This window comes from Lathamus discolor, chromosome Z, assembly GCF_037157495.1.
Source record: "Lathamus discolor isolate bLatDis1 chromosome Z, bLatDis1.hap1, whole genome shotgun sequence".
NCBI classification, from domain to species: Eukaryota; Metazoa; Chordata; class Aves; order Psittaciformes; family Psittacidae; genus Lathamus; species Lathamus discolor.
The window spans coordinates 98,046,848-98,071,678 of NC_088909.1; the positions used below are offsets into that span (position 1 = coordinate 98,046,848).

Genomic DNA, 24,831 nt, shown 5'->3' on the forward strand with positions numbered 1-24,831 from the left:
ATTCCTGCACCAAAAAAAAAAAAAATAAAAAAGATTAAAATATCTTACTTTCTTGTTTGATTCTTCCTCTGAGTTAGAATCTTTTTCTGCTGATGGTAAGTGCACCACACACTGAATAAGCTGCAGAACTAGCGCTGTTACCATCTGAATATACATAGGCTCTCCATCGGTGTCACTGCTGTTTAACCTGTTAATAGGAAAAGACAGCATTAACACTAAAACTAAAAACAACCAAAAACCCAAAACAAACAAAAAAAAAACCCCAACCCAAAAAAGTAAAACTTCTTGATCCTAAATAGTATCTTCGGGAAATTATTACCACAGCTAGAAATCTGTGTTACAGACATTTATCTAGTAATTTGTTTCTCTCTTATGGTTAAAACAAATTAGAAAGTTTCTTTTCAGGCAGAAGAGATGAACTGACATAGCCTCAGGATGGGCTATCAGAGTGTCTGTGAAGCTTAGCAGCAGAAAATTCCACAGGAATATTTAATAAACCAAACACCTACATGCTAAGGCGCTAATAGAATTATAACGCATAAGGCCATATCAATTTCCAACATAACACCAAAAAACCTCCCCAAACTGCTCCCTTAACAATGTATTTTTTCTTCTATTTCATTAATATAAATTACATATATTATTATATATTATATTTATTATATATTATTTAAGGCATATGAAATGTGCAACAACAGAAAATAGTGACCATGATGTGGACTGACTTCTGGGAGAGTCCACGTTTCTCCCTTGAGAAACAGTATGACATTCACTACCCTTATACACATGAACACCATCTACTGCTACCCTTAATAACATGGAAAGTTGATAATCCCTGACATATTTCTCTCCAGATTATCAAATTACCCACTGGGCACAACACAGATTGTAATTATCTTTATGAAGTTATCTTTAACTACCTTTACATAGAAAAACTTCTATCAGATCAGATTTTGTGTATGTTGTACCCTTCATGTCTATAGCCAGTTAGAGAATGCCCTTTAACAAACCAGGCTTAAGACTCCGCAGATGAAGAGTGCAGTCACTGTGGCCCTGAGATAGTGATTTCCTTCTGGTACAAATCCTAATTCAAAGAATGTATACCTACCATTTATGCTCCTATTCTTACCACCCTCCCATTTGCTAGTCTCTCTGATATCTATAACCAAAGCAACAGGAAATACTAGGAACAAGCACTTAAGTTAATGGCAGGGTCACTGAATTCAACTTCAAAGTTTTCATGTATTTTTTTTTTCCATATATTTCTTTTTCATCCACCTGGCATTGGACAAAACATTTAACTGACTATTTGTGTGTCTTGAGGGCAAAATGTATGCAAGCAAGGAGCAAAATCAACACCAAATCCAAAAGTTTTAGAATAATTTCAAGTGTCTCAACCTAAATTTCAACTGAAATCTAGTTCAGGTCAACCCATCTCTCAGACTGAACCTGAACCTATACTATTATTCTGAAGATAGACTGAAATCCAGTGGAAGTGCTTAAAATACAGTTACAGTGAGGAGAGTAGTTGCTAAATGAAATTCATTAGAAGAGATACAAGACTGATTTTCATCCTTGAAAGAGTGCTCTATAACTTCATACAAACAGAACCAAGGCACTTTTTAACAAAAGAACTCTGAATGCACACTAACATTACAGTCATTTACATCCTTAGACAAACAGTAAGATATTATTTTCGTAAGCAGGCACAAACATGATGGCATAAGGAACAGTGATTATTACAACACATCTATCAGGCAATTCTGTGCTCTTTGTGGGTTTTTTTTTTTTGAAATACCAACTTGTAATAAAATACAGCTTGTGGAATCACAGATTTTTAAAGCTGTTAATCTTGAATCTGATAATCCTGTATCTACAAAACTGTAAATGTTGCTGTCTGCAAGTTATTAACCTATGTCAGAAATTACCTGAAGTTTCTCAGACTCCTCTTGCTAGTTGGTAGTCTTGCAAGGGAAGTGAAAATTTCTTCTAGTATTAGCTGCCTATGTTTTTCATATCTGGAGAACACCTATTTAATAGTTACAGGATTGTTAGAAAATTATTACACAAAATACATTTGTGTAATACATTAAATATAAATACATTTAAAAAATTCTTCAAATACATTTGAAAAATTATACATCTAAAAATACATCTAAATACATTTAAAAATGTATTCTTAAATATTTCTTAAATAAGTTTAAAAAATATATGTAGAAACATACATTTTACATGATGCTTGAACGAACTATAATTAATGCATACCTTTTTTTTAAGGCATTATTTTGTTTTCTCAAAACAAGCATTTCATTAAATTTTTTTCAAATCTAGATTTTTAAAAATAATCATATAACATTAATGTGTGACAGCTCTCAAAAATATTGTATTTTTTTCAGAATTGTTGTCAGTGGTAAAATCCACTGTACAGGAAAGTCAAACAGTGTAATACTAAGCTTTCAGACTCCTGTCCAGAGCAAAACTCTGTGGTAACATAAATTACTTAAACACATGTAGTGTTGGAGAGCACATTTGAGAAACAAGTTTTACTTCATATCCTAAGCTTTAATGTTTCCCTGAAGTGACATATTATTTCAATTTACAAGGACAGGATAGTAGACTTTTCCTCTCCTTTTGTTTAGGCAGAATAATGGAGTATATCATCCATACAAAGATGGAAAACTCCCATTTTAAGAAGCACATCTGTGTTGTGATGAATTCTTCCAGAAATAGTATTTCATCTGCCTGTGAATTTTTCACATAGATGGCTATTTCCACATATGAGTAAATAAACTGATTCTATTACACAGGGGTACCCTACCAGTTCTATGCTTTATTCCATTGAATAATTAAACATCTTAACATAGGAAATAAGGAAAACCACATTGCTAAGATTCTTTAAGACAAAAACGGACAGGTAAGAGGAAAGGGCTTGCGTTTAGACTTTAAATGACACAATCAAAACTAAGAAGTTCCTTCCTATAGAGTACTCTGCAAACAGGGGCAGCTCAGGCAGACTTAATACTGTTCTAGGTAGTGATATTAAACTGTAAAAAACATTCAAGAACAACATTAGTTCTAATCTCAAATTCTCTACCAGACAGAAAATAAAGCCCATGTAAATGCCCTAATAACTCTCAGTAGTGCAGGAACGTGAAAATACAAATTAAAAAGTACTTACTGCTGTCACTAACTTGATGGCACATAACTGTAGTTCACTGACATTTTCAACAAAGAAAGGTGTTATTCCCATAGATGATACCTATCAATGGAAATAAATTGCTGTAAACATATCTGACTAAGGAAGTTGTATTTATGCAGTTTCACAAGCAGGTTATTCATCCAGCATGTAAAGTAGTCAGCAAGTTGCATTACTTTCAAGTAAAGTTATAAAAGGATATTAGAGCACAAGTCTGATGAGTTGATGGAACTGGGGTTGTTTAGCCTGGAGACAAGAAGGCCCAGGGATACTTCATAACTCTCTACAACTACCTGGAAGGAGGTGGTAGCAAGGTGGGGGTCAGTCTCTTCTCCCAAGAAACAAGTGATAGGACAAAAGGAAATGGCCTCAATTCATGCCAGCTGAGGTTTAGATTTGACATTAGGAAAAACTTCTTCATGGAAAGGATTGTCAAGCATTGGAACAGGCTGCCCAGGGAAGCGGTGGAGTCACCATCCCTGGAGATACGTGAAAGACGTGCAGATGTGGCACTTAGGGACATGGTTTAGTAGTGGACTTTGCAGTGTTAGGTTAATGGTTGGACTTGATGATCTTAAGGGTCTTTTCCAATCTAAGTGATTCTATGATTCCGTTCTATGTATGACATAATTCAATTGCACACATAACTATTAACTTTAAATACAAAAAATATTATCAGTAATCAGAAGAGATGGAAAACATTAACACCACACAAGCCTCTCACCAAAAATATCTATAAAAACTAAGTTATTTTATCTTACAGTTAACAGTGCTGAAATTATAAATCACCAAGTTAAAGCATAATGGTGATTTATATGCTTTAACTTGGTGATTTGTTATATAGATATATAGATGTGGTGCTTTGGGATATAGTTTAGCAGGGGACTTGGCAGTGTTGGGTTAATATTGATCTTAAAGGTCTTTTCCAACCTAAATGATTCTATAATTTTACATTTTAATACAATCAGGTTAAACTTTACTTAAGTGTACAAGAAAAGGCATTAAAGATCTGAACATTAAATGCTCTCTCTTGCAGATTATTTACTACACAACAAACTAGTCACTCTGATGGCAGTAATTTGAATGTTTATACTGAGTTCATACTTTGTGTCACTGAGACAATCATTCTTCATATTCTCTCTGGGAAAATAAAACCCAAACATTCTCAGACAGAATTTTTCTGATAAAGCTTACCTGAAGAATAGTCGTATCAGTAAGAAGCTGTATCTCTAGCAACTCTGACAAGCTGCTGACAATATCGCAAACTTTGTTATACAACATCACTATAACTCTTTGCTTGTGGGTGGAACACTTGGCACGTTTTGCTTTTGAGCTTAAAACACCACCTAGAAAACAAAAAATATCTTTATTAGTTTTTTCAGCGTTTCATATGAAATACAAGGAATATGATCTTTCTAAAAAGTGCCCTCAAAAAACTGGATAACTACAGCCTTTGCAAGAGCGATTGCTCACAAAAGAAAAATTATTTAGTAGCATCAGCTGGAAAGTAAGAATTTCACAATAATGATTTTTCATAATTGCTCTAAATTCTGGGTCCAAGGTTTTTGAAAAGGTTCTTGCAGTTGGATATCTGAATCTAAAGGTACGTACATGACCACAAAACGTTAAATGCTAAATAGGTTTCACTGAAATAAATCATTATATACACAGAGATAATGTCTACAAAATGAATCATTCCTACATATACACAGAAGTTGAACTTCACAAAAACTTCTAAATGCCTTAGTCTAAATACTTCAGTTACACTGACATTATTAGAGTAAAACAAGATTTGTATGAGTTAAGTTATTCACAGGACACATTTAATTCATTGTTTTTTTTACTCCATACTTCATCATCCTCACACTAACACAATGCATTAATTCACACTGCTGTATATGATATGGAAGAACTATCAGTATAAGAGTTGCATATAAAAATCTTATTCCAGAAAGTCATATCACTCCATCATCATACAGTAGATGTGTTTTGGTATTTTTTAATGTTGAAAGATTTGAAAAAATTTCTTAGCATACTAACCACCATGAGGATCCACTCTATAAACAGGATCATACTGAGGATAGAGTGTGTTCTGCAAATGAAATTTTGTGTATTGAATAACTCTTTCTATCACGTCCTCAATATATACAGCTTTAGGCATATTTGGTGATGTCATAATATTGATAGCAGTAAGACAAGCATCAGCAGATTTTGTCACTCTTTCCATAATAAGATCTCTCCATAATCTCTCCTCATCTTCAGTGTCATTGTTCTGTAACAGGCAGGAAAAACGGGATAACGTGAAGAAGTAAAATTTTCATACTCACCAAGTAAAAGATAGTAACGTTAAATTAATATACTTACATACATGCATGTATAAAATATTTTACTTCCTTTTGGATACAAAACCAGTTTGTTTTAGAAATCAAGTAATGTTTGTATTACCAGCAATATGCCTGTAGTAAGCTACAAGTCTTTAAAAACCTCACTGTGTTTTTCTGCTAGAACACAAAGTTTTCTGTATATCATTTGGAACTTCCCACTACAGAGGAAGACTGCTGTACCTTAAGCAAAATCTAAACTCATTCGTCCAGAGTTTTCCTCAGTGGCCTGTGCACACCAGGTACTGCTTTGATCAGTCTAATTTTTGCCACTAGAGGGAATTCTTACCCAAAAAGACTGTTACAAGTTACACAAAACTCCTAAGTACACAACCTTCTCTGCCTCACTGGCCACCCTATCAATGGTTTTAAAACATTTTTTATCAACTATGTCCATTTATATATAGCACAGGGAACAGAATCTCTGTATTACTGTTTGTCCAAGTTACAAGACCAAATACACATGAAGTTAATTATGACCACCCAGCAGTAGTTAAATATTGTAAAAACATTATTTATAGCAAAACTAGGTAGAAATTTTCATAGCTTCTCTGGTGCAGATATAACCCACAGAGAAAAACAGCCTTTCTTGCCTGTCTGACACTATAGTTCAAAACCGCTGGCTTTCCTTGTAAAAATAAGAGCTTGGTGAAACCATATCAACTTTTTTCCCTTTGTAGTAAGAGAATATAAAACAGTATCACAGTGCATTATAAATATAATATTTGTAAAATAAACAGAAATCTGAAAATCAGGAGATCCCCATAAATTTCTTGCATAGATTGGTTTTAAGTCATTTGTCCTTACCCAAATGTGGCTTAAAAAAAACCCAAAACTCCAAGTAGTTTTAAATAATTTCTTTTTTTTTTTCCCCTTCATTAATTTTGGAAACTGGAAGAATACACAAGTGCACTACTGCCTCTGGAAAATATCTTCACATGGAGGTAGGATATCTTCACTAAAGTAAGCTTAATCCTTAGTAGAGGTTTTCTTTGCCATAATGATTTGAATCATCTTCAATACATTTGAAGAAAAATCTAAAACTTTTTTGGCTAAAGACTGCTTTTTTTTCTAATCAAAGCTTTGTCTCTGAATTGCAATAGCTGGACAATTTAATTCACTGCTTAATAATCTTGAGTTTTGGTATAAAAAGCTAAAAAAATTACCACTAAAGCCATTTGCATAAGGACTTAATGACAGTGAAATAGAGCAGGCAAACCACCTTTTTTTTTTCTTTTCACTTATTTTTCATATTGCTAAAGACATTCAGAAGCAAATAACGAAACTTTGAAACCCCTACAAACTATCTACATGAAAGTATTTAGACACAAATAATGTGTCTCTGGTTTTTATCTGCAAGTTGAAATTCTTCCTTTTGAACATAACCACTCTATGCAGATCAAACACTTTTTTTTTAATAAAACTCAAGAACTCTGCTCTTGCTCGAATATTATTTTGACTAGGAAGTGTAGAAATAAATATATGACGTGCAATATCTCATATCACAGAATCACAGAATCACAGAATCCCAAGGGTTGGAAGGGACCTAAAAAGATCATCTAGTCCAACCCCCCTGCAAGAGCAGGGTAACCTACAGTACATCACACAGGAACTTGTCCAGGCGGGCCTTGAATATCTCCAGTGTAGGAGACTCCACAACCCCCCTGGGCAACCTGTTCCAGTGCTCTGTCACTCTTACAGTAAAGAAGTTCTTCCTGATGTTAACGTTGAACTTCCTATGTTCCAGTTTACACCCATTGCCCCTTGTCCTATCACTGGATATCACTGAAAAAAGCCTAGCTCCATCATCCTGACACCTACCCTTCACATATTTGTAAACATTGATGAGGTCACCCCTCAGTCTCCTCTTTTGCAAGCTAAAGAGACCCAGCTCCCTCAGCCTCTCCTCATAAGGGAGATGTTCCACTCCCTTAATCATCTTTGTGGCTCTGCGCTGGACTCCTTCAAGCAATTCCCTGTCCTTCTTGAACAGAGGGGCCCAGAACTGGACGCAATATTCCAGATGCGGCCTCACCAAGGCTGAGTAGAGGGGGAGGAGAACCTCTCTTGACCTACTAACCACTCCCTTTCTAATGCACCCTAAGATGCCATTTGCCTTCTTGGCCACAAGAGCACATTGCTGGCTCATGGTCATCCTCCTATCCACCAGGACCCCCAGGTCCCTTTCCCCTTCACTACTTTCCAGCAGGTCAACCCCCAACCTGTACTGGTACATGGGGTTGTTCTTCCCCAGATGCAAGACTCTACACTTGCCCTTGTTAAATTTCATCAAGTTTCTCCCCGCCCAACTCTCCAGCCTGTCCAGGTCTCGCTGAATGGCAGCACAGTCCTCTGGTGTGTCAGCCACTCCTCCCAGTTTTGTGTCATCAGCAAACTTGCTGAGGGTGCACTCAGTTCCCTCATCCAGGTCATTGATGAAAATATTAAACAGCACCGGTCCCAGCACCGACCCCTGAGGAACTCCACTAGTCACAGACCTCCAGCTAGATTCTGCGCCATTGACCACAACTCTCTGCCTTCTTCCTTTCAACCAGTTCTCGATCCACCTCACTACTTGATCGTCAAGCCCACACTTCCTCAGCTTATCTATGAGGATGCTGTGGGAGACAGTATCAAATGCCTTACTGAAATCAAGAAAAACCACATCTACCGCTCTACCATCATCCCTCCACCTAGTCACTTCCTCATAGAAGGCTATAAGGTTGGTCATACATGACTTCCCCCTCATAAAACCATGTTGGCTGTTCTTAATGACCCCCTCATCCTTGATATGCCTAGTGATGGAGTCAAGAATAAGTTGTTCCATCATCTTTCCAGGGATGGAGGTAAGGCTGACCGGTCTATAATTACCCGGGTCCTCCTTCTTGCCCTTCTTATAGATTGGTGTGACCTTTGCCATCCGCCAATCCTCAGGCACCTCGCCCATTTCCCACGACTTACCAAAGATGATGGAAAGTGGCCTAGCAATGACCTCCGCCAGCTCCCTCAGCACCCGTGGGTGCATTCCATCCGGACCCATCGATTTACAGATGTCCAGATTGCATAGCTGATCCCTAACCCAATCCTCATCTACCAAAGCAAACTCCTCCTTTGTCCTGACTCCTTCTGGGGCTATAGAAATCCGGGGCCCTCGGGGAGAGTCTGCAGGAGTAAAGACAGAGGCAAAGAAGGCATTCAGCACCTCTGCCTTCTTTATATCCTCTGTCTCCAGGGCACCCACTTCGTTCAGCAGTGGGCCTATATTGCCTCTTGTTTTAGTTTTATTTGCTATGTATTTGAAGAAGCCCTTTCTATTGTCTTTAACCCGACTAGCAAGATTGAGTTCCAAGGAGGCCTTAGCTGTCCTAATTGCCTCCCTACATCCTCTAACAACTGTCCTATATTCCTCCCAAGCGGCCAGCCCCTCCTTCCATAATCCATAGATTCTCCTTTTCCACTTGAGTTTGCCCAGCAGCTCCTTGTTTAACCACGCCGGTCTCCTAGATCCCTTACTTGACTTCCTACTCATTGGGACGCTCCGATCCTGAGCTTGGAAGAAGCGGTCCTTGAATGCTAACCAACTATCTTGAGCCCCTTTACCGCCTAGTACACTTTCCCATGAGACTTCCAAAATTATATTAAAATTTTAAATATAAAAAAAAAGCATTACTCTGTTATTTTCAGAAAAGATAGGGCATCAGACTACAAAACAAATGAAAGGCTCGCCATACTATTCATTACCCTTGCTGGAGAATTTACAGCCAATGCAGTAGCGCTGTACACCAGTGCAAAAGCGTTATTATCTACAGAATTTGTCACAGTGGGAAACCCTTTTAAGTGGTCAGTCTTTTCCCTTGTTTTTTAATTATAGGGTAGCATATGAACTTTGCCATTCTATTAACTGAGTGTCATCAATCATCATATCAATCTCACTAAAACTCTAAATCCCCATTTATCTTAGGTGTATCACAAAAAAAAGGAAAAATCTTAGACTTCCTGACAGTTTTGTTTACATTGACAGTTTTACCTTTGCAGCATTAACAACAGACCTAAATAAAGTTTCATTTCTTCATGCTCTGAAGAATACATTCTGTGTGAAACCTCTAGTACATCTTTCATTGTGTAAGGGATGTTTTATGCACGTGTGGTGAAGTAGCAAAGAAATGACCAATGATGCAAATTGCACCAGTTACCATGAATATTTCAGGATCAAACCATAATATTTAAAATTGAACCCCCCCCCCAGTTTGTCCCAATACAGCTGTTAATTATTAGTACTATGATAAAACAAGTTTAGCACTGAAAAAAAATACGATTAATGAATTTTACTTCAAATCTTAAAATCTGACAATCTTGATTACATACATACTATATTAGAAAATCCTTCACACATACGAAGTATTTGAAGCTCTCACTATTTAGGACTCAAGTAAAGAAAACTCTATTGTACACAATATTGAGAAATCATGTAATTTGAAACTCACATGGTTAAGTAAAGTAGAAAGCTTTGATCCATCTTGAATATTCTTCTCCAAAATATTCAGGACTTTTACTGTTTTATCTGTTGAGAGCTAAAACAAGAAAAGAAACACATCAAAAAACTGCAGGAACATAAAGGCTTCCAAATTGCTGAAAAGAATACTCATGGATGATATAGAAATTGTTATATAATCTGAAGCACTGATATTGTAGGCAATTTGAAATAAGGTGAATGATGATAATGTAATTAAATTAGGTGAAATATATTCTAAGATTGCAAACAAACTGCATTTTCAAACAGCAAAATCTATAGAAAAAGGTTTAAAATTGCATGACTGTCATTAATGTATAGTTATACACTTTTACTTCTAAAACAGAAATTGACAAATCAAAGTATCAGTAACAAATTCAAACCGACTGTATAAAGTTTTATCAGAAGAAAATCCGAATTCCATAAACAAGTAGAACATGAAGATACTTACCTGCTCATAAAAAGAAAAGTATTCCTTACATTTGTGTAAATTTTAAAGAAATAGCATGTTGAAAAAAGTAAATCAAATTCACTTAATGATCTACAGAATTATGATTAAATAATCTGTAGAATATTCAAGAGAGCAGACTCTGGCCTCTTCAGGAACCTCCTTAATAAGGTTCCAAGGGATACAGCCCTAGGGGGCAACGGGGGGCCCAAGACTGTTGGCTGCTATTCAACGATCAGCTGCTACAAGCTCAGGAGAGTTGCGGCACAGCTAGAAGGAAGTGCAGCAGGAGGGCCAGGAGACCTCCTTACATGGATAAGGAGCTGCTGAGGAAAATTCAAAGGAAAAAAGGGGCTTATAAAAGGTGGAAGCAAGGACAGGCGGCCTGGGAAGAATACAGGGATGTTGTCTGGGAAGCTAGGACCACATGAGGAAAGCTAAGGCCCAGTTAGAATTAAACTTGGCTAGGGATGTGAAAGATAACAGGAAGGGATTCTATAGGTACGTAGCGAATAAAAGACAGACTAGGGACAACGTGGACCTTCTCTAGAAGCTATCAGGAGAACTGGCTACCCTGGATTTGGAGAAGGCAGAGGGTCTTAAGGACTTCTCTGCCTCAGTCTTCACTGGCAAATACTCTGAGCACACCAAACAAACCCTGGAAGGCAGATGAAGAGACTGTGAGAGTTAAGACCTTAGCCCCACTATAGGAGAGGATCTGGTTAGAGACCATTTTACAAATCTGAATATGCACAAGCCCATGGGACCTGACGAAATCCATCCGCGGGTCCTGAAGGAGCTGGCAAATGAAGTTGCTAAGCCACTGGCCATCATATTTGAAAAATTATGGCAGTCAGGTGAAGTTCCTCATGGCTGGTAAAAAGGGAAATATAACCCCCATTTTCAAGAAGGGGAAAATGGATGACCCAAGGAACTACAGAGCAGGCAGTCTCACCTCCGTGCCTGGCAAAATCTTGGAGCAGATTCTCCTGGAAGGCATGCTAAGGCACATGCAAAACAGCAAGCTGGTTGCTGACAGCCAGCATGGCTTCACTAAGAGGAAATCCTGTCAGACCAATTTGGTGGCCTTCTATGATGGGGCTACAGAACTGATGGACAGGGGTAAAGCAGTTGATGTCATCTAGCTGGACTTGTGCGAAGCATTCAACACTGTCCCACATTACATCCTTGTCTCAAATTAGAGAGATATCAATTCGATAGGTGGACCACTGGGTGGATACAGAACCGGCTGGATGGCCGCACGGAGAGTTGTGGTCAATGGCTCAATGTCCAGCTGGAGTCCAGTAACGAGTGGTGTGCGTCAGGGATCGGTGTTGGGACCGGTCTCGTTGAACATCTTTGTTGGTGACATGGACAGTGAGATTGAGCGTGCCCTCAGCAAGTTTGCTAACGACACCAAGCTGTGTGTTTCGGTTGATACACTGGATGGAAGGAATGCCATCCAGAGGGACCTTGACACGCTTGTGAGGTGGGCTGATGCCAACCTCATGAAGTTTAACCATGACAAGTGCAAGGTCCTATACCTGGATCGGACCAATCCCAGGCACAGCTACAGGTTGGGCAAAGAAGAGATTCAGAGCAGCCCTGCAGAGAAGGACTTGGGGGTGTTGGTTGATGAGAATCCGAACATGAGCCAGCAGTGTGCACTCGCAGCCCAGAAAGCCAACTGTATCCTGGACTGCATCAAAAGGAGCGTGACCAGCAGGTCGAAGGAGGGGATCCTGCCCCTCTACTCTGCTCTTGTGAGACCTCACTTGGAGTACTGTGTACAGTTCTGGTGTCCTCAACATAAAAGGGACATGGAACTGTTGGAACAGTTGGAGGCCACGAGACAATCAGGGGACTGGAGCACCTCCCGTATGAAGACTGTCTGAGAAAATTGGGGCTGTTCAGCCTGGAGAAGAGAAGGCTGCTTGGAGACCTCCGAGCAGACTTCCAGTATCTGAAGGGAGCCTATAAGGATGCTGGGCAGGAACTCTTCATTAGGGACTGTAGTGACACGACAAGGGGTAATGGGTTAAAACTTAGAACAGGGGAAGTTTAGATTGGATATAAGGCAAAAGTTCTTTCCTGTGAGGGTGGTGAGGCACTGTAATGGTTTGCCCAGGGAAGTTGTGAATGCTCCACCCTGGCGGTGTTCAAGGCCAGGTTGGACAAAGCCTTGGGTGACATGATTAAGTCTGACGTGTCCCTTCCCATGGCAGGGAGTTGGAACTAGATGATCTTGAGGTCCTTTCCAACCCTAACTATCGTATGACCTGAGGAAATGTATTCTAATATGTTAAACTCAAGAGAGCCAGTTTCACTCATGCAGATGTTACTGGCACTCACCTTTAAAAGCAATAAAATTCTGATTTTATATATAGAGGGATGTATTTATGTACGTACGTATGCGTGAAAAATAGAAGACAGGCTAAGGGTGAGGACTATTAGGAAAAAGAAACACTGAGGTTGACAATATGCTATAAAGCAAGGTGAGGAGACTGGAGACAAGCCTAGGAAGAATTTCTAGATTTTGGATTAAGGAAAACCTAGTTTCACAGTCACTTCATAAACATAAGTGGTCAGAAGCAGGCAGAGTAAGAGCTGAATATAAAACAGCTTAAGGAAAGGAGTTCCAGGAAAGTGAAAGGATAACAAAGAACATTCTTTCTAGAGATGTAATACCAACAGTTTGCATCAACAAAAAGTTCCTCTGAAGTTGGGAAGAATATGGCAAAGAAACCACGATATGCAATCTAGAGAAAATGAATCTTTTTACCACCGGCCATGTTAAATCTTGTAAGTTTGAAAGTCCTTTTTTGGAGAGAGGGAGGAAGCATGCAATTTACTGTAATGGTGTCTGGACAATGCACCAATGGCGCACATCAGAAAGGGTTAATTTTTTCACTTTGCCAGCAGATTCTGATTTATTGTGGTTGCTCAACCTCAGCCATAAGAAGCAAAGCCTACAGGCTGACGTGCATTTGTGAAAGTATACTAATTATTTTAGATTTTACTGCTCAGGCATGGGTATTATGTACCGGTATACAGCCAGCATTGACACAGAGAAGGACCATTCAACAATGGCTCAGCTTCAGACAAAGTAACGGTTAAGAAGTGGTAACATTTGAGCACTTCAGCTAATTCAGCAAAAGCACAACTGTTTACACTGTCACACATACAGCTGAAAAGGGTGGAATGTTATAACAGGGGACATAAGTTTTTGTGTATTTATCAATATTATATGATCAGAAAGAGTTAAAGACTATGAAGAATTACCTTGTCCATAATGCCCATTGCCTTGATTTTTGCAGATTCACTACCCAACTCACTAAGCTGATGTTTTCCAAGTAGCAATTCCTGTGGAATCTCATCATCATCACCTTTAAAAAACAAAGAAACCAACCCTAGTCATATCTCTAATGAAACTTCAAGGAAAGCAGCCAATATGAAAAAAAATAACTGGAGAAAAACAACTGATTTCCAAATAGCTACCATCTAATAGTTCCAAATAGTTAACCTCTAATAGATCCATCTAGTAAAAACTGATGACAACTTTTGGTTGTGTTAAATGACTGCTTGTTAAATACGATTGCCTAACATGAGGCATCCATTTTTAATACAGCAAAAATCCATTTATTGCAGCTCTTGTGCCATCACCCTCATTTCAGTAAAATAAATCTTAAATGATTATTGCCCTAATTCTAAACGTCAAATCTGCAGAAGAGCAGTAGATGAAAACCACATATGAAATTAAGCATCTTGGGATACACTGTGTCTTAACTCTATTTACCTTTAGAAAAAACCCATGATACTACAGACAAGGAAAGTACCAACAACTTCACTTTCAAATCCAAGGCTGTATACACTACTGCTTTAAGAACTGTAGTGATTTGTTTACTGTGCTCTTCCCCTTGTTCTAATACTGTGACAAAAATGGTATGAAAAAAACACCCCAAATGCTCTATCCATTTCAACAGAAACCCACCTTGGTCAAAATGAACTAGTTCCTCAGACACTTATGCTAAGCTTCCCATTGAAATGGTTAAGGAGCATATAGTGATTCAGCAGCTAAGCAATAAACACATAAAGACTCGGCTACTTGAGTTGAATAATCAAACTCTGCTTGGTTAAAAGCCACAACAGATGCAAAATTACGTGCCTTGGACATTATTAGCAGGATAACTATCTTATGTCAGTCTTGTTTGGAAAGATACGTTTGACACAACAGTAACATTCTCATGACATCTCAAAGAGATATCCTTTCCACTCCAAGGGACTATTAGCTGTCTCACTATGATTTTTGCAGGAAGGAGGATCTTCTTGCAGCAGCAAGTGAAATTGAAAGGTCAACCCCTCAAGGTGGAAGCCACATAAAAGCAGTATGCCCAATCATGTGTCACAAGCAATTAAATCACCGAGTAGAAAGTTCGAAAATACTGATATACACATTTTTTAGCGTTTCTTGTGTTTCTACTGGGAAAAAACATTTTGAAAATTTACCAAAAGCTGTAAAATCCATGTCTTCCAAATTTTCCAAAATATTCTCTATTGAAGCAGTAAACCTTTTGAAAGTTGAGGAATCCATCATTTCTAGTGAATAGAAAAAAAAAAAAATTAGTTTACATATGAAACACAAAACACAAACTGTAGAAAATACCTCTTCTAAAATTACCTTCAGGTGTTAGTTTAGGTTCATAAGCTTTCCTCTTCTTTTGTTTTTCTTTTTTCTTCATTTTTCTAGCCACTAATTATGAAGATAAAGAAACAAATACTTTCTCAAAAATTAAATACAGAATTATTTACATTTCTCACACTTGTATTCATTACTGCATGCAAAGATGGGTTATTTTTAAATGTTTAGCATGTCCATTAAAAACACACTGGTATTATGGAACAAAATTGGTTTTTTAAAATGATCTGTTACCCTCACTGAGGCTAGGGGGAGAAGAATAATCATCCATATCAGAGTCATCGGGACTGCGGTTACGGTAACGGCCACTACCAGAAGTCCTCCTTCCTTCATGATAATGACCGCTTCTCCTATGATCACCAGAAGATCTTCTGTCATGTTCTTCATACTCCCAAGCTTCATCTCTATCCTTTTTATGTCTTTTACGAGAAGCTAGAAATGAAATCCATTTTCATTATAAATAAAAAAAAAAAAATTAATAGCTCAAAATTAAACATCTTTAAATATTTAAAGGATGTGTAGATGTGGCACTTAGGGCCATGGTTTATTGGTGGAGTTGGCAGTGTTGGGTTCATGGTCAGATTCAATGGTCTTAAAGGTCTTTTCCAAACTATGTGATTCTGTGATTCGCAAGTGAAACACTACCTTATAGCTGTTCTGTAAAAGAAGTGAATACTTTAAAACTATTATACCCAATTCTGTTACTGTGTTATTCTAACTTCTTTTTTTTTTTTTTTGTTACATGAAAGCTGTGCCTGACACTGGCAAAGATACCAGGAAACATTTAAAAACATAAATTTAAAGGGCATTTATCCTTTTTAAGTGAAGCAAGGAAAGTGGAACAAATCAAAATAAGTTACATCTTTCATAAGAGAACACTGAGACAATTTCTTCAGTTATCCAAGCGTTCATATTCCAATTCAGTGATTGCTTTACCTATTTAACATAGCAAGTTCCAATGAAACTTGGTAATTTAGTGGCTTAAAGATACTCTGTTTTGGCAAAACAGCTAAAATTTTGTCTTGATACATAGTGCAGGAAATTCAGAATAAAGGAGAAAGCTGGAGTCACAATTCTGGGCCAGACACCAAGTCAGTACTGCAGAAGGTTATTATAACCTGTTTTCAGGCGGGACCAAAAAGCCCAGAAGAACTAGATGTTGAAGAAACTGAGATAAATGTGCTGTGCACATCAAAACAGTTGCAAACATCAGATTCTAGACTAAGTAGAGCTTGTGAATCTGCAAAGACAGTCCTGACATCTTGTGTATTCCTACCAAAATCTCCTGAAGTTTAGAGAGGTATGACTGTACACAGGGTTGCTTCTGAGCTCCAAGTGTTTATTCAGGACTAGAACAAAACTGACAAGTTTTTCCTACAATGACAATTTATTGGGAAGCATAGGAAATACCAGGATATAGTCACACCTGATAAACACACTAGGATACAGTCAATAGTCAGCTCTTGTTCAGAAAAAAAAAACCCAAAACAAAACCAAAACTGAGGTGATACTAATGTTCTCTACTGCACCCTAGAGAGCTTCCACTTCTAAAAATGTAGTAAAAAATGTCTGCACAGAGTTGACACAAGTCTTTAAGGCAATAACTCAGTTCAGGCTTTCAGTTGTACTATACTGCTTCTCAACCAGACTTTCTTGTGAATGCACTACAGTCATGCTCATGATGCCCAAAGTACTAACATTGTCTAAAATGGTTGAGACTTAACTGCAATTAAAGCAATGGAGGGCCATTCTGGATACCTGGAGTGAGCACATTGAAGAAGAAAGTGTGTGTTTTAGAAGAAAAGACTTCACACATCTGAACTGATTCATCTTCCCCCATGAGACAGTAGTTTGTGCAGGCAGATGACATCTGTCTCCACAGTTTACTGCTCATTAGTATCAATTTAAGCTCTGCAGGACGAATTCTGACTCCAGCTACACCTCCATGAGAAAATAATTTCTTTTTTTTTTTTTCTACTTTCCAGCAGTATTTTACATTGACTATTTTTTACTGTTGTATGACAAAACAGGCTCTGCGACAGTCATGCTGGCTCTGCAAGGCAAGTAAGATGAACATAGGAACATGATTCACAATCAGTGCTCTACAGAATTTATCCTGAGGTATACAAAATTGACTAAAAATGTAAGTATTAGTAACACTGCAAGAGTTACTATCGATTTTGTACATAAATAAAAAGTATTCAGAATATAAATACCCAATTTCTTTCTGAATTCTGCCAAACATTTATGCAGTAATGAATTTAGCACTTACTGTATGAGAATGATTCCACCAATTTTTGATTTCTAATAGTTTAATTTAATGGAATATCCTTTCTTCATGAAATGAAACAATTTATTTTCTTCTATAAAAATTACTATTTTTTTTAAGTTCAAGTTTAGACAACCAAATGAATTTTGAAATATTCATTTGTAAGAATACAAATCCATTCAGTGTGGTTGTCACAAATATTTCATTTCCTTAATCATTTTGTCTCATTTTAATTCAATTCAGTTCTACAGTACCCTTTGAGAAATATTGCAAATTATTTTTAAACCATATGTCCTTACTCAGTTGTTCAGAATGACAGCCAGATCTCGAGTGGATATAATGAACCTAGAATCTCTCAAAGCATATACTTAATGTGAAAGCTTTCCTTAATTTGCTTTACTTTATATTTAAGAATTTCAACAGCCACTATGGCTAATTCGTGCATTAAGGTTATGAAATTCTTGACAATTCTCTCCATTCCCAACCAACTTAAGTAATTCCATATTATTTTTAAATTCACCATTCCAGATTATTAGCACTATAAACAGGTGATATGATACGGTACACATAAGTAAAATATCATTAAGCCTTTGCCATAATCAAGACTGATTACAAATTACCTCAAGATCTCATATTCACACTCAAAGCAGTGTTATTCAGTTGTAATTAAAAGTAAAACCAAGCAAAGAAGAAGTAAGATCAGAGGTATCACTATTACAATTTTTATGTGAATGTATTCATAAGCACTGCGTAACTGTTGGATAAGAACTTGAAACATATTAAAAAGCAGAATAAACAAATATTTTTCTTTTAGACATTAAGAAAGACTGAAAAGCAAAACATTATGTTTTACAAATGTTCAATGAAATGTTTATATAAGCAAAGGTGTAAAGAGTTTAACTGTGGAAAAAAAGCATGATAAGCAAGATTCCTGCTCAGGTCAACAGCAATAAGCACTTCTGCAGCTCTGCATGGGTAACACAGCTAAGATGTTAACTCAGACTGAGCTGATTCGTCTGTTTTAATAGTTTTTCTTCAGCGTTGGCTAACTGGACTACCATAGAGACTGACTACCGATCCTATTATTAGCAAGTAGGAAATCCATTTCTAACCTAGAGGCACATAATTTCTTGACACTTAGGAACCTGATCTGATTGTGCACCAAAATTCCAACTACAATCTTCCTCTCTTCCTTTGAAAATAGTTAATTCAAGAAGAGCATCATCAGTAAATGGCATTTTGAAAACCCATCAAAAACAACTCCAGTTTTTCAAACATTATGCCAGAGAAATAACAGAAAAAACTCTTCTAGGCAGTAAGATTCTCAATTTATCACGTCAGAAATCCCTCACTAATTATTAAAAATAATTTGAAATCTATTTACTGTAATTTTTCTCTGCATACCTTTGTATACAAGTTTTCAGTGCTGTTTTAAGGGATATTTTCCTTAATCTGATTGGCTAAAAATGCTTCATACTACAGGTGGAAAAAAAGAATAAAAATCTAGGCAGCGGTTTCCCATAAGGTAATTAGGAAAAGAAATTTAAGATACAGCTGCTTTCATGTTGAGTGACAAAATGAAATCAAGTAATTTTTCTTTTAAAAGAAAAAAAGGATTCGTGCCTAAGTAGTTGACAGGAGACCTGTTTTTCATAAGTTTTTGGAATAGCCAACTTAAAAAAAGAAGTATCTTTTCAGAAAAGTTAAATATTAATATGTACTACTTACATTCAAAAGCTTCTTCACTGTCATTGTCTTCATCAGAACTGATTTCAGCATATTTTGGTTTCTCATTAACTGTGCTACGTTTGCGCTTGTTCATTTTCACACGTTCACAAAGTGGCATGGTGGATTCAATTTCTGCCAGGAGCTCAGGAGGCAACTCCTTTAACACTGACTGATCTATGCTACCTATTAATGGAGAGTAAGAAGAGCAAATGTGAACCTGAAGATAAAAATAAGGGCCTAACACTACAGTCCTTATTCAGGAAGCACTTAAAGTATATCCACTAAGAATATCACAGTTAGATATACCTGGATGTATTTGACATCTCTTTTTAAAGTTGTATTTATTGTTCACACTACAATTAGAAATTAGCATAACAAATTGCATACACATCTCCTTCCGTAAACTATTCTGTCAGGCATATAAACAAATTCAAATTGGTGAATATCCTCTGTAAAAAGACATCCCTCCTCTACTTACGCAAAATTTAGCCCAATTTCAGCTCATCCTCTGAATTGAACAAGGTTTTCTAACAGTGTAAGTAAATTAAAAGATTCTTTGTGCCTCCTTAATAGTTGTGCTTATTCTCATTCATACTATTTAGTGTACACAAGACAGTTATTTTCCCTTTTCTAGTAAGGAGGGACAATCTGTGGCAGAACCTCTGAGGTCTTATCCCTAAATACAGGCCAAATCACTGGCAACCCAACCTCTGGTTCAGTTTTTTTTTCTGAAGTCCTACTTGCAGGTTTATAATGTAAACCAGATTTGCACTTGATTTTGTCACACAGCAAAGCTGAAAGATTTTTATTTAATATAGACCAACAGCTAGCTGGACAACATCATGTTTCTTTTCCACAGAGGTAAACAGGTGGGCAATATCACACCATTCTCATCCCATTTTGAACTACGATTAGACCCATATACAGTCAGAACGGAGATTTACAGTCAAAATTCTTACAACTGATACAAAGAAACCAAATTAATTTAAAAGCATTTCTTGGGGTTTTGTTTATTCAACATCTTACCCTTATCTATCAAAGAACCTATTGCACATATTTGAAGATTATGAGACTAAACTGTTAACGTTTTTCAACAACTGAACCAACATCTTTGCCATAAGCACCTCTCTCTCCTTCCCAAGACATACTATGTTATTTAGAGAGGAAATCACCTCCAAATTGCTATACACACACACACACACACACAGAGTCCTCCAAAAATCATCTTCCGGATGCTAATTCACTTTTTAATTGCATTCACTATATCACTATAACTTTCTAAAATTTATTTGCATTCATATCCTATCTTCTAACCCAAGATTAGTGTTTTTCTTTCTTTACCTCTTTAAAGATCTTCAACTGGAATTAGAAAAGCCTTAATATGAGAAATCATTTCCAGCAACAAAATTTTTTGGGAGTCTCATATATTACTTGTTTCACATATGTCTACATTCATAAAAAATGCCTACAAGCAATGCAAGTGATGATCAAAGAATTATTTTGCTACAATTCATATTATGTTCAGCAAGTCATCTCATTTAAGTGCATCTAAAAAGAAGATTTTACCTAAAATATTGGGCTTTTCTAACTGAGACAGGAAAACACCTATAAATTGAAACTAATAGCAAAAGTTGTACCTGCTTCCCTCATGCTGTGGTCACTCTTTAACATTTGTGTTAAGTTGCCATCCCTAGACAATCTCTACCTGCCAAGGTTACCTATATTCTCAATATAGCTTTTGAAAATGCTAGAAAACATTTCACAATGTGGGTGACCACACTGCTGTGACACAATTATTCTTTGCTGGCTGGGCATTTGATTGAAGACAGGCAGAAGTATGCCAGCATGGACAGATCACTCCTCTGTATGTACCAGCAGTTGACTGGATAACAGCCAGGTCTAATCTGGATGCCACAGAGCTGTGCACCTGAGCAGTGGTGTTCCCATACTAATTCTCTAATTCTTTCTGTACGCCTGTACAGTGCCCAAGGAGGCCCCTTACATTCAGGCCCAGACTACAGGAAAATTCCCAAACACATATGTTAAGACAATTTCCACAGGTGAAGTTGCTAGATGGCCTCATATCCTGCTTCTCTAACGCATATTCTCAATTTTTTGCACTGCTTGTAATTTCATTGAAATCAGCAGGACTACACACATAACATAAAGCCTACAGCGAATCTGGCCAAAGACATTGCAAAAGTCAGCTGTAAGTAAAGGAACAAAAGTTGCATTAAATCTCCAAAGAACAAACAAAAATCACAGGCTACTACCCTCCTGCCTCCAAGAAGTATCTATTCTTGCTTTCCTTACTGACTTTGTTCCCAGGGTAGAACACTAATCAATCTTTAAAAATAAATCAATTGCCACAATATTAATTAGACAACAAAAACAAACAAACAAACAAAAAGCAAATATTTGAATATTTGTAAAAATAACTTCATGTCCTTCTGAAAAATTTATGTTTTCCAGTGCGAAATGCACCTAATGCTTTGTGCTCTCCTGTTACAGATATTCCAGATAGAATCATAGAATAGTTAGGGTTGGAAAGGACCTCAAGATCACCTAGTTCCAACCCCCCTGCCATGGACAGGGACACCTCACACTAAACCATCCCACCCAAGGCTTCATCCAACCTGGCCTTGAACACTGCCAGGGATGGAGCATTATAAGCTTATCCTTTTTTCTTTTATTAGAAAATATGCAAATATTTCTTTATTCAATTGGAACAACAGAAAAGAGAACAAATGGAATTATTGTAAAGTTCTCTACAACCTATCTTTAAAGTTTTTGTTTCTGTCACAATGCTCCCTGAAGCAGTGTGCTGCAGGGCCAGTTTCCTCAGCTGCTGAAGACTGTAAATAACAACTTCTAAAATGAGTTTTACTCATGCAGTACAAAGGAGTTGAGCAAGACTGTGCATGTAAAAGGACCCCCCATCCTTCCTGAAGAAATACAGGAGTATTATGTACTATGGGACTCCAATCAAGAGCTTGTTAATGTTCATTTTCCTCCATCACTTATGTGGCATCAGGGTCACCCAATATTCACTAGAAACATCTTAATAAATTCCTTCTTTTATACCTTATATTTTGTAACAAAGGAACTGTTTATTTGCTCAGGGTAGTAAAGGAATAGTTAGGAGAATCCAGTCACATGTCAACAACCATTAGGTATAATATACAGCACAAACCCCTTTGAAAGTATCTACAAAAACCACGCACAATCACCTCCAGTTTTTCAATTTCTTCGCTGAATTTGCTAAGACAGTTACATTTGCCTCTAGTTTGCATGGCTTTTAAATAGCTAAATACTAAAAAGTTACTGCACAAGTTAGTAAGAATGCCCCAAAATAGTGGCTTTCTGAATAACTGCCTTCACCAATGCAATAACCCAATTTTTTACAGTGCGTGATCAGTGTACACGATATTCCTGAAGTGGACATATTTTCAAAGCTGCTTCAACAATCAAAACAAAAGAAACAAGCCAGAAGAAAAGTATCATTACAAAATCTTTGTCTCGCTGTAAAGAACAGCATGCTAACAAACTCCACATTAATGAAACTGAAGGGTAAGTCAGAATAGCTGTAGAACAATTCATCTCAATGAACTGCATTCAAGAACAGCCACTTTAGTGCTTCTCTGAACACACATGCAATGCTGTCCATGAGTTACATACTAGTTGCTTGCTGGAGGAAGAGCAAGTTCTTGGGTTTGATGGCTATTGTCAAAAGGTTTCTTAGAGAAGGTATTTAAGAACCTTGAGCTGCCACTTGAATATCCACTGACCACCAAGATACTTGTTTCCTCACAGAGCAATTCTTGACAAAATCGAATACAGTTAAAGATCAGTCAGGGAGTATTAGCTAAAAATGCATCCGTCTGCAACCTTCCTTCCACATCCTGTTTTAATGTGGGAAGCTTTTCAAAGGGTTTTGCCATGTACACTAGAAAGATTTCTAGAAACATGCAGTGGATGTAGTATTTTCTTTTGCCACATATGGCTTAGAAAAAGAATAGGCAGGCACAGATCTGATTCAAACTTCAGCACTGCTTTTTGTTCATAACCTTACGGGTACTTTCAAGCTTGTAGAACAGCCTCCAGCTAGTATTTAAGCATCTCTAATCTTCAGAAGGATCCAAAATCACTTTGCCTTTAATTTGCAAGTCAAACAGATCTCTCTGATCCAGGCACATGGATGCCTTCAAGAGAGGTTAAACATCAGAAAAAAAAAAAAAAGGTAACATCATTATGAACTTTTACTGAATCCATTCAATACGGACAGCACAATTTTTTTTTTTTTTTGACATAGCAATCAGTGTATTCATATTAGTTTAACCTGGCTTGATATAATAACGTCAAGCAAGCACCTATGGAAAAGGGTATGATGCTTGGTGATGCTTAGGTCAGCACTCATACAGATAAGGTTCTATTTTAGATAAAGAACTAAAAGAAAAAGGGAGGATAAAAGAGTACTTCCCTCTTTATAAAGATGTTTGGAAAACAAACACCCTTTTAAAATAGTTACGTATTGTTACATTTTAGCACTCAAGCACCACAATGCAAAGGGCCACATGACTATCTGCTGAAAATGAACAGTTTACTGGTTAAAACTGAAAATGTTTGGTTATCCTCAGAGTGCAAATTTTATTATATCATTTCTATATAGAGACCAGGATCTCCCTTAAAATGCTCCAGGATGTTGCGCTGAGTCCTTGGTGATAAGAGTCCCTTGCCCACCAGCTGCACACTCCTCCAAATAATTCTGTTTCCTGGAATTTCAGGAATAGAAAGGGAAAAAGGAAAATCACAATCCTTTTCTCAAATTGAAATTTAAGGCATGAGGACACTATATCTGCTTGTTAAGACTGAAGTTCCACTTTTACCTCAATACCATGTTATCAGCTGAAAAACACACCACCAAATGAATACTGGTGAAAATAATCTGAGAAGTAGTGGCATTTACTCTAGCAGCCCTCCTCTTTCCTGCCCCACTGAAGTTTATGGAAGGATATACAGCTACAAGCTACATCCTATAAACAGGATATAACTCTCTACTGAGCCCCTTATCCTCATTTTCGACTACATCCATGAATGGTAAGCTCAGCTCACACACACGCACACACCATTAAGAGGGTGGTGAGACTCGACATGCCCTCACTACCACCCAAGGGACTGCATCCACAGGATTCTCTGCTGCAATGAATTTGGCATAAAGGAGAAAAACAGTGTTAGGAAGAAATGTGTCATTCCATACAATCTTCTTCAACACATCTTTCAAAAGATTTTTTCCTCATTTGCCCCAAAACCGGCACAAAGGAAAAGCTCCCAGCCTTGGACTAAAGAAAAGAAGAGGTTCAGAGTCCCTGCTTATACTCTGGTGTCTGTAGCTCTGGCCTTGAAATATGGGACCCAGCCAGGTAGGTAGGTCAGAGAAGAGTTTGGACACAGCAACAGAGTAATTCCATGATACAACAAAGGTCATCATTGCACAAGGCTAAATAACACAGATTCAAGAAGAATTTTACAACAGTACAAAATACTCTTAAAAGTAAGAAACATTTTTTTGATGGAGGGAAGAGATTTCCAAAGAGCATCCTGAA

At 37.3% G+C, this 24,831-nt stretch overlaps 1 protein-coding gene across 4 annotated transcripts in view; it reads right to left on the reverse strand.

Annotated features, from left to right (window-relative positions):
- NIPBL (NIPBL cohesin loading factor) overlaps positions 1-24,831 on the reverse strand; it is a 159,418-nt gene that overhangs the window by 29,916 nt on the left and 104,671 nt on the right. For all 4 annotated transcript variants that reach the window (XM_065661218.1, XM_065661216.1, XM_065661217.1 and 1 more), the window contains 11 exons: positions 19,229-19,411; positions 15,466-15,663; positions 15,214-15,285; positions 15,042-15,131; positions 13,818-13,921; positions 10,062-10,148; positions 5,237-5,468; positions 4,391-4,542; positions 3,179-3,259; positions 1,929-2,029; positions 49-187 (listed from right to left, as the gene is read on the reverse strand). In XM_065661218.1, coding sequence (XP_065517290.1) covers positions 49-187; positions 1,929-2,029; positions 3,179-3,259; positions 4,391-4,542; positions 5,237-5,468; positions 10,062-10,148; positions 13,818-13,921; positions 15,042-15,131; positions 15,214-15,285; positions 15,466-15,663; positions 19,229-19,411 — 1,439 coding nt within the window. The remainder of the gene's footprint in view (positions 1-48; positions 188-1,928; positions 2,030-3,178; positions 3,260-4,390; positions 4,543-5,236; positions 5,469-10,061; positions 10,149-13,817; positions 13,922-15,041; positions 15,132-15,213; positions 15,286-15,465; positions 15,664-19,228; positions 19,412-24,831) is intronic.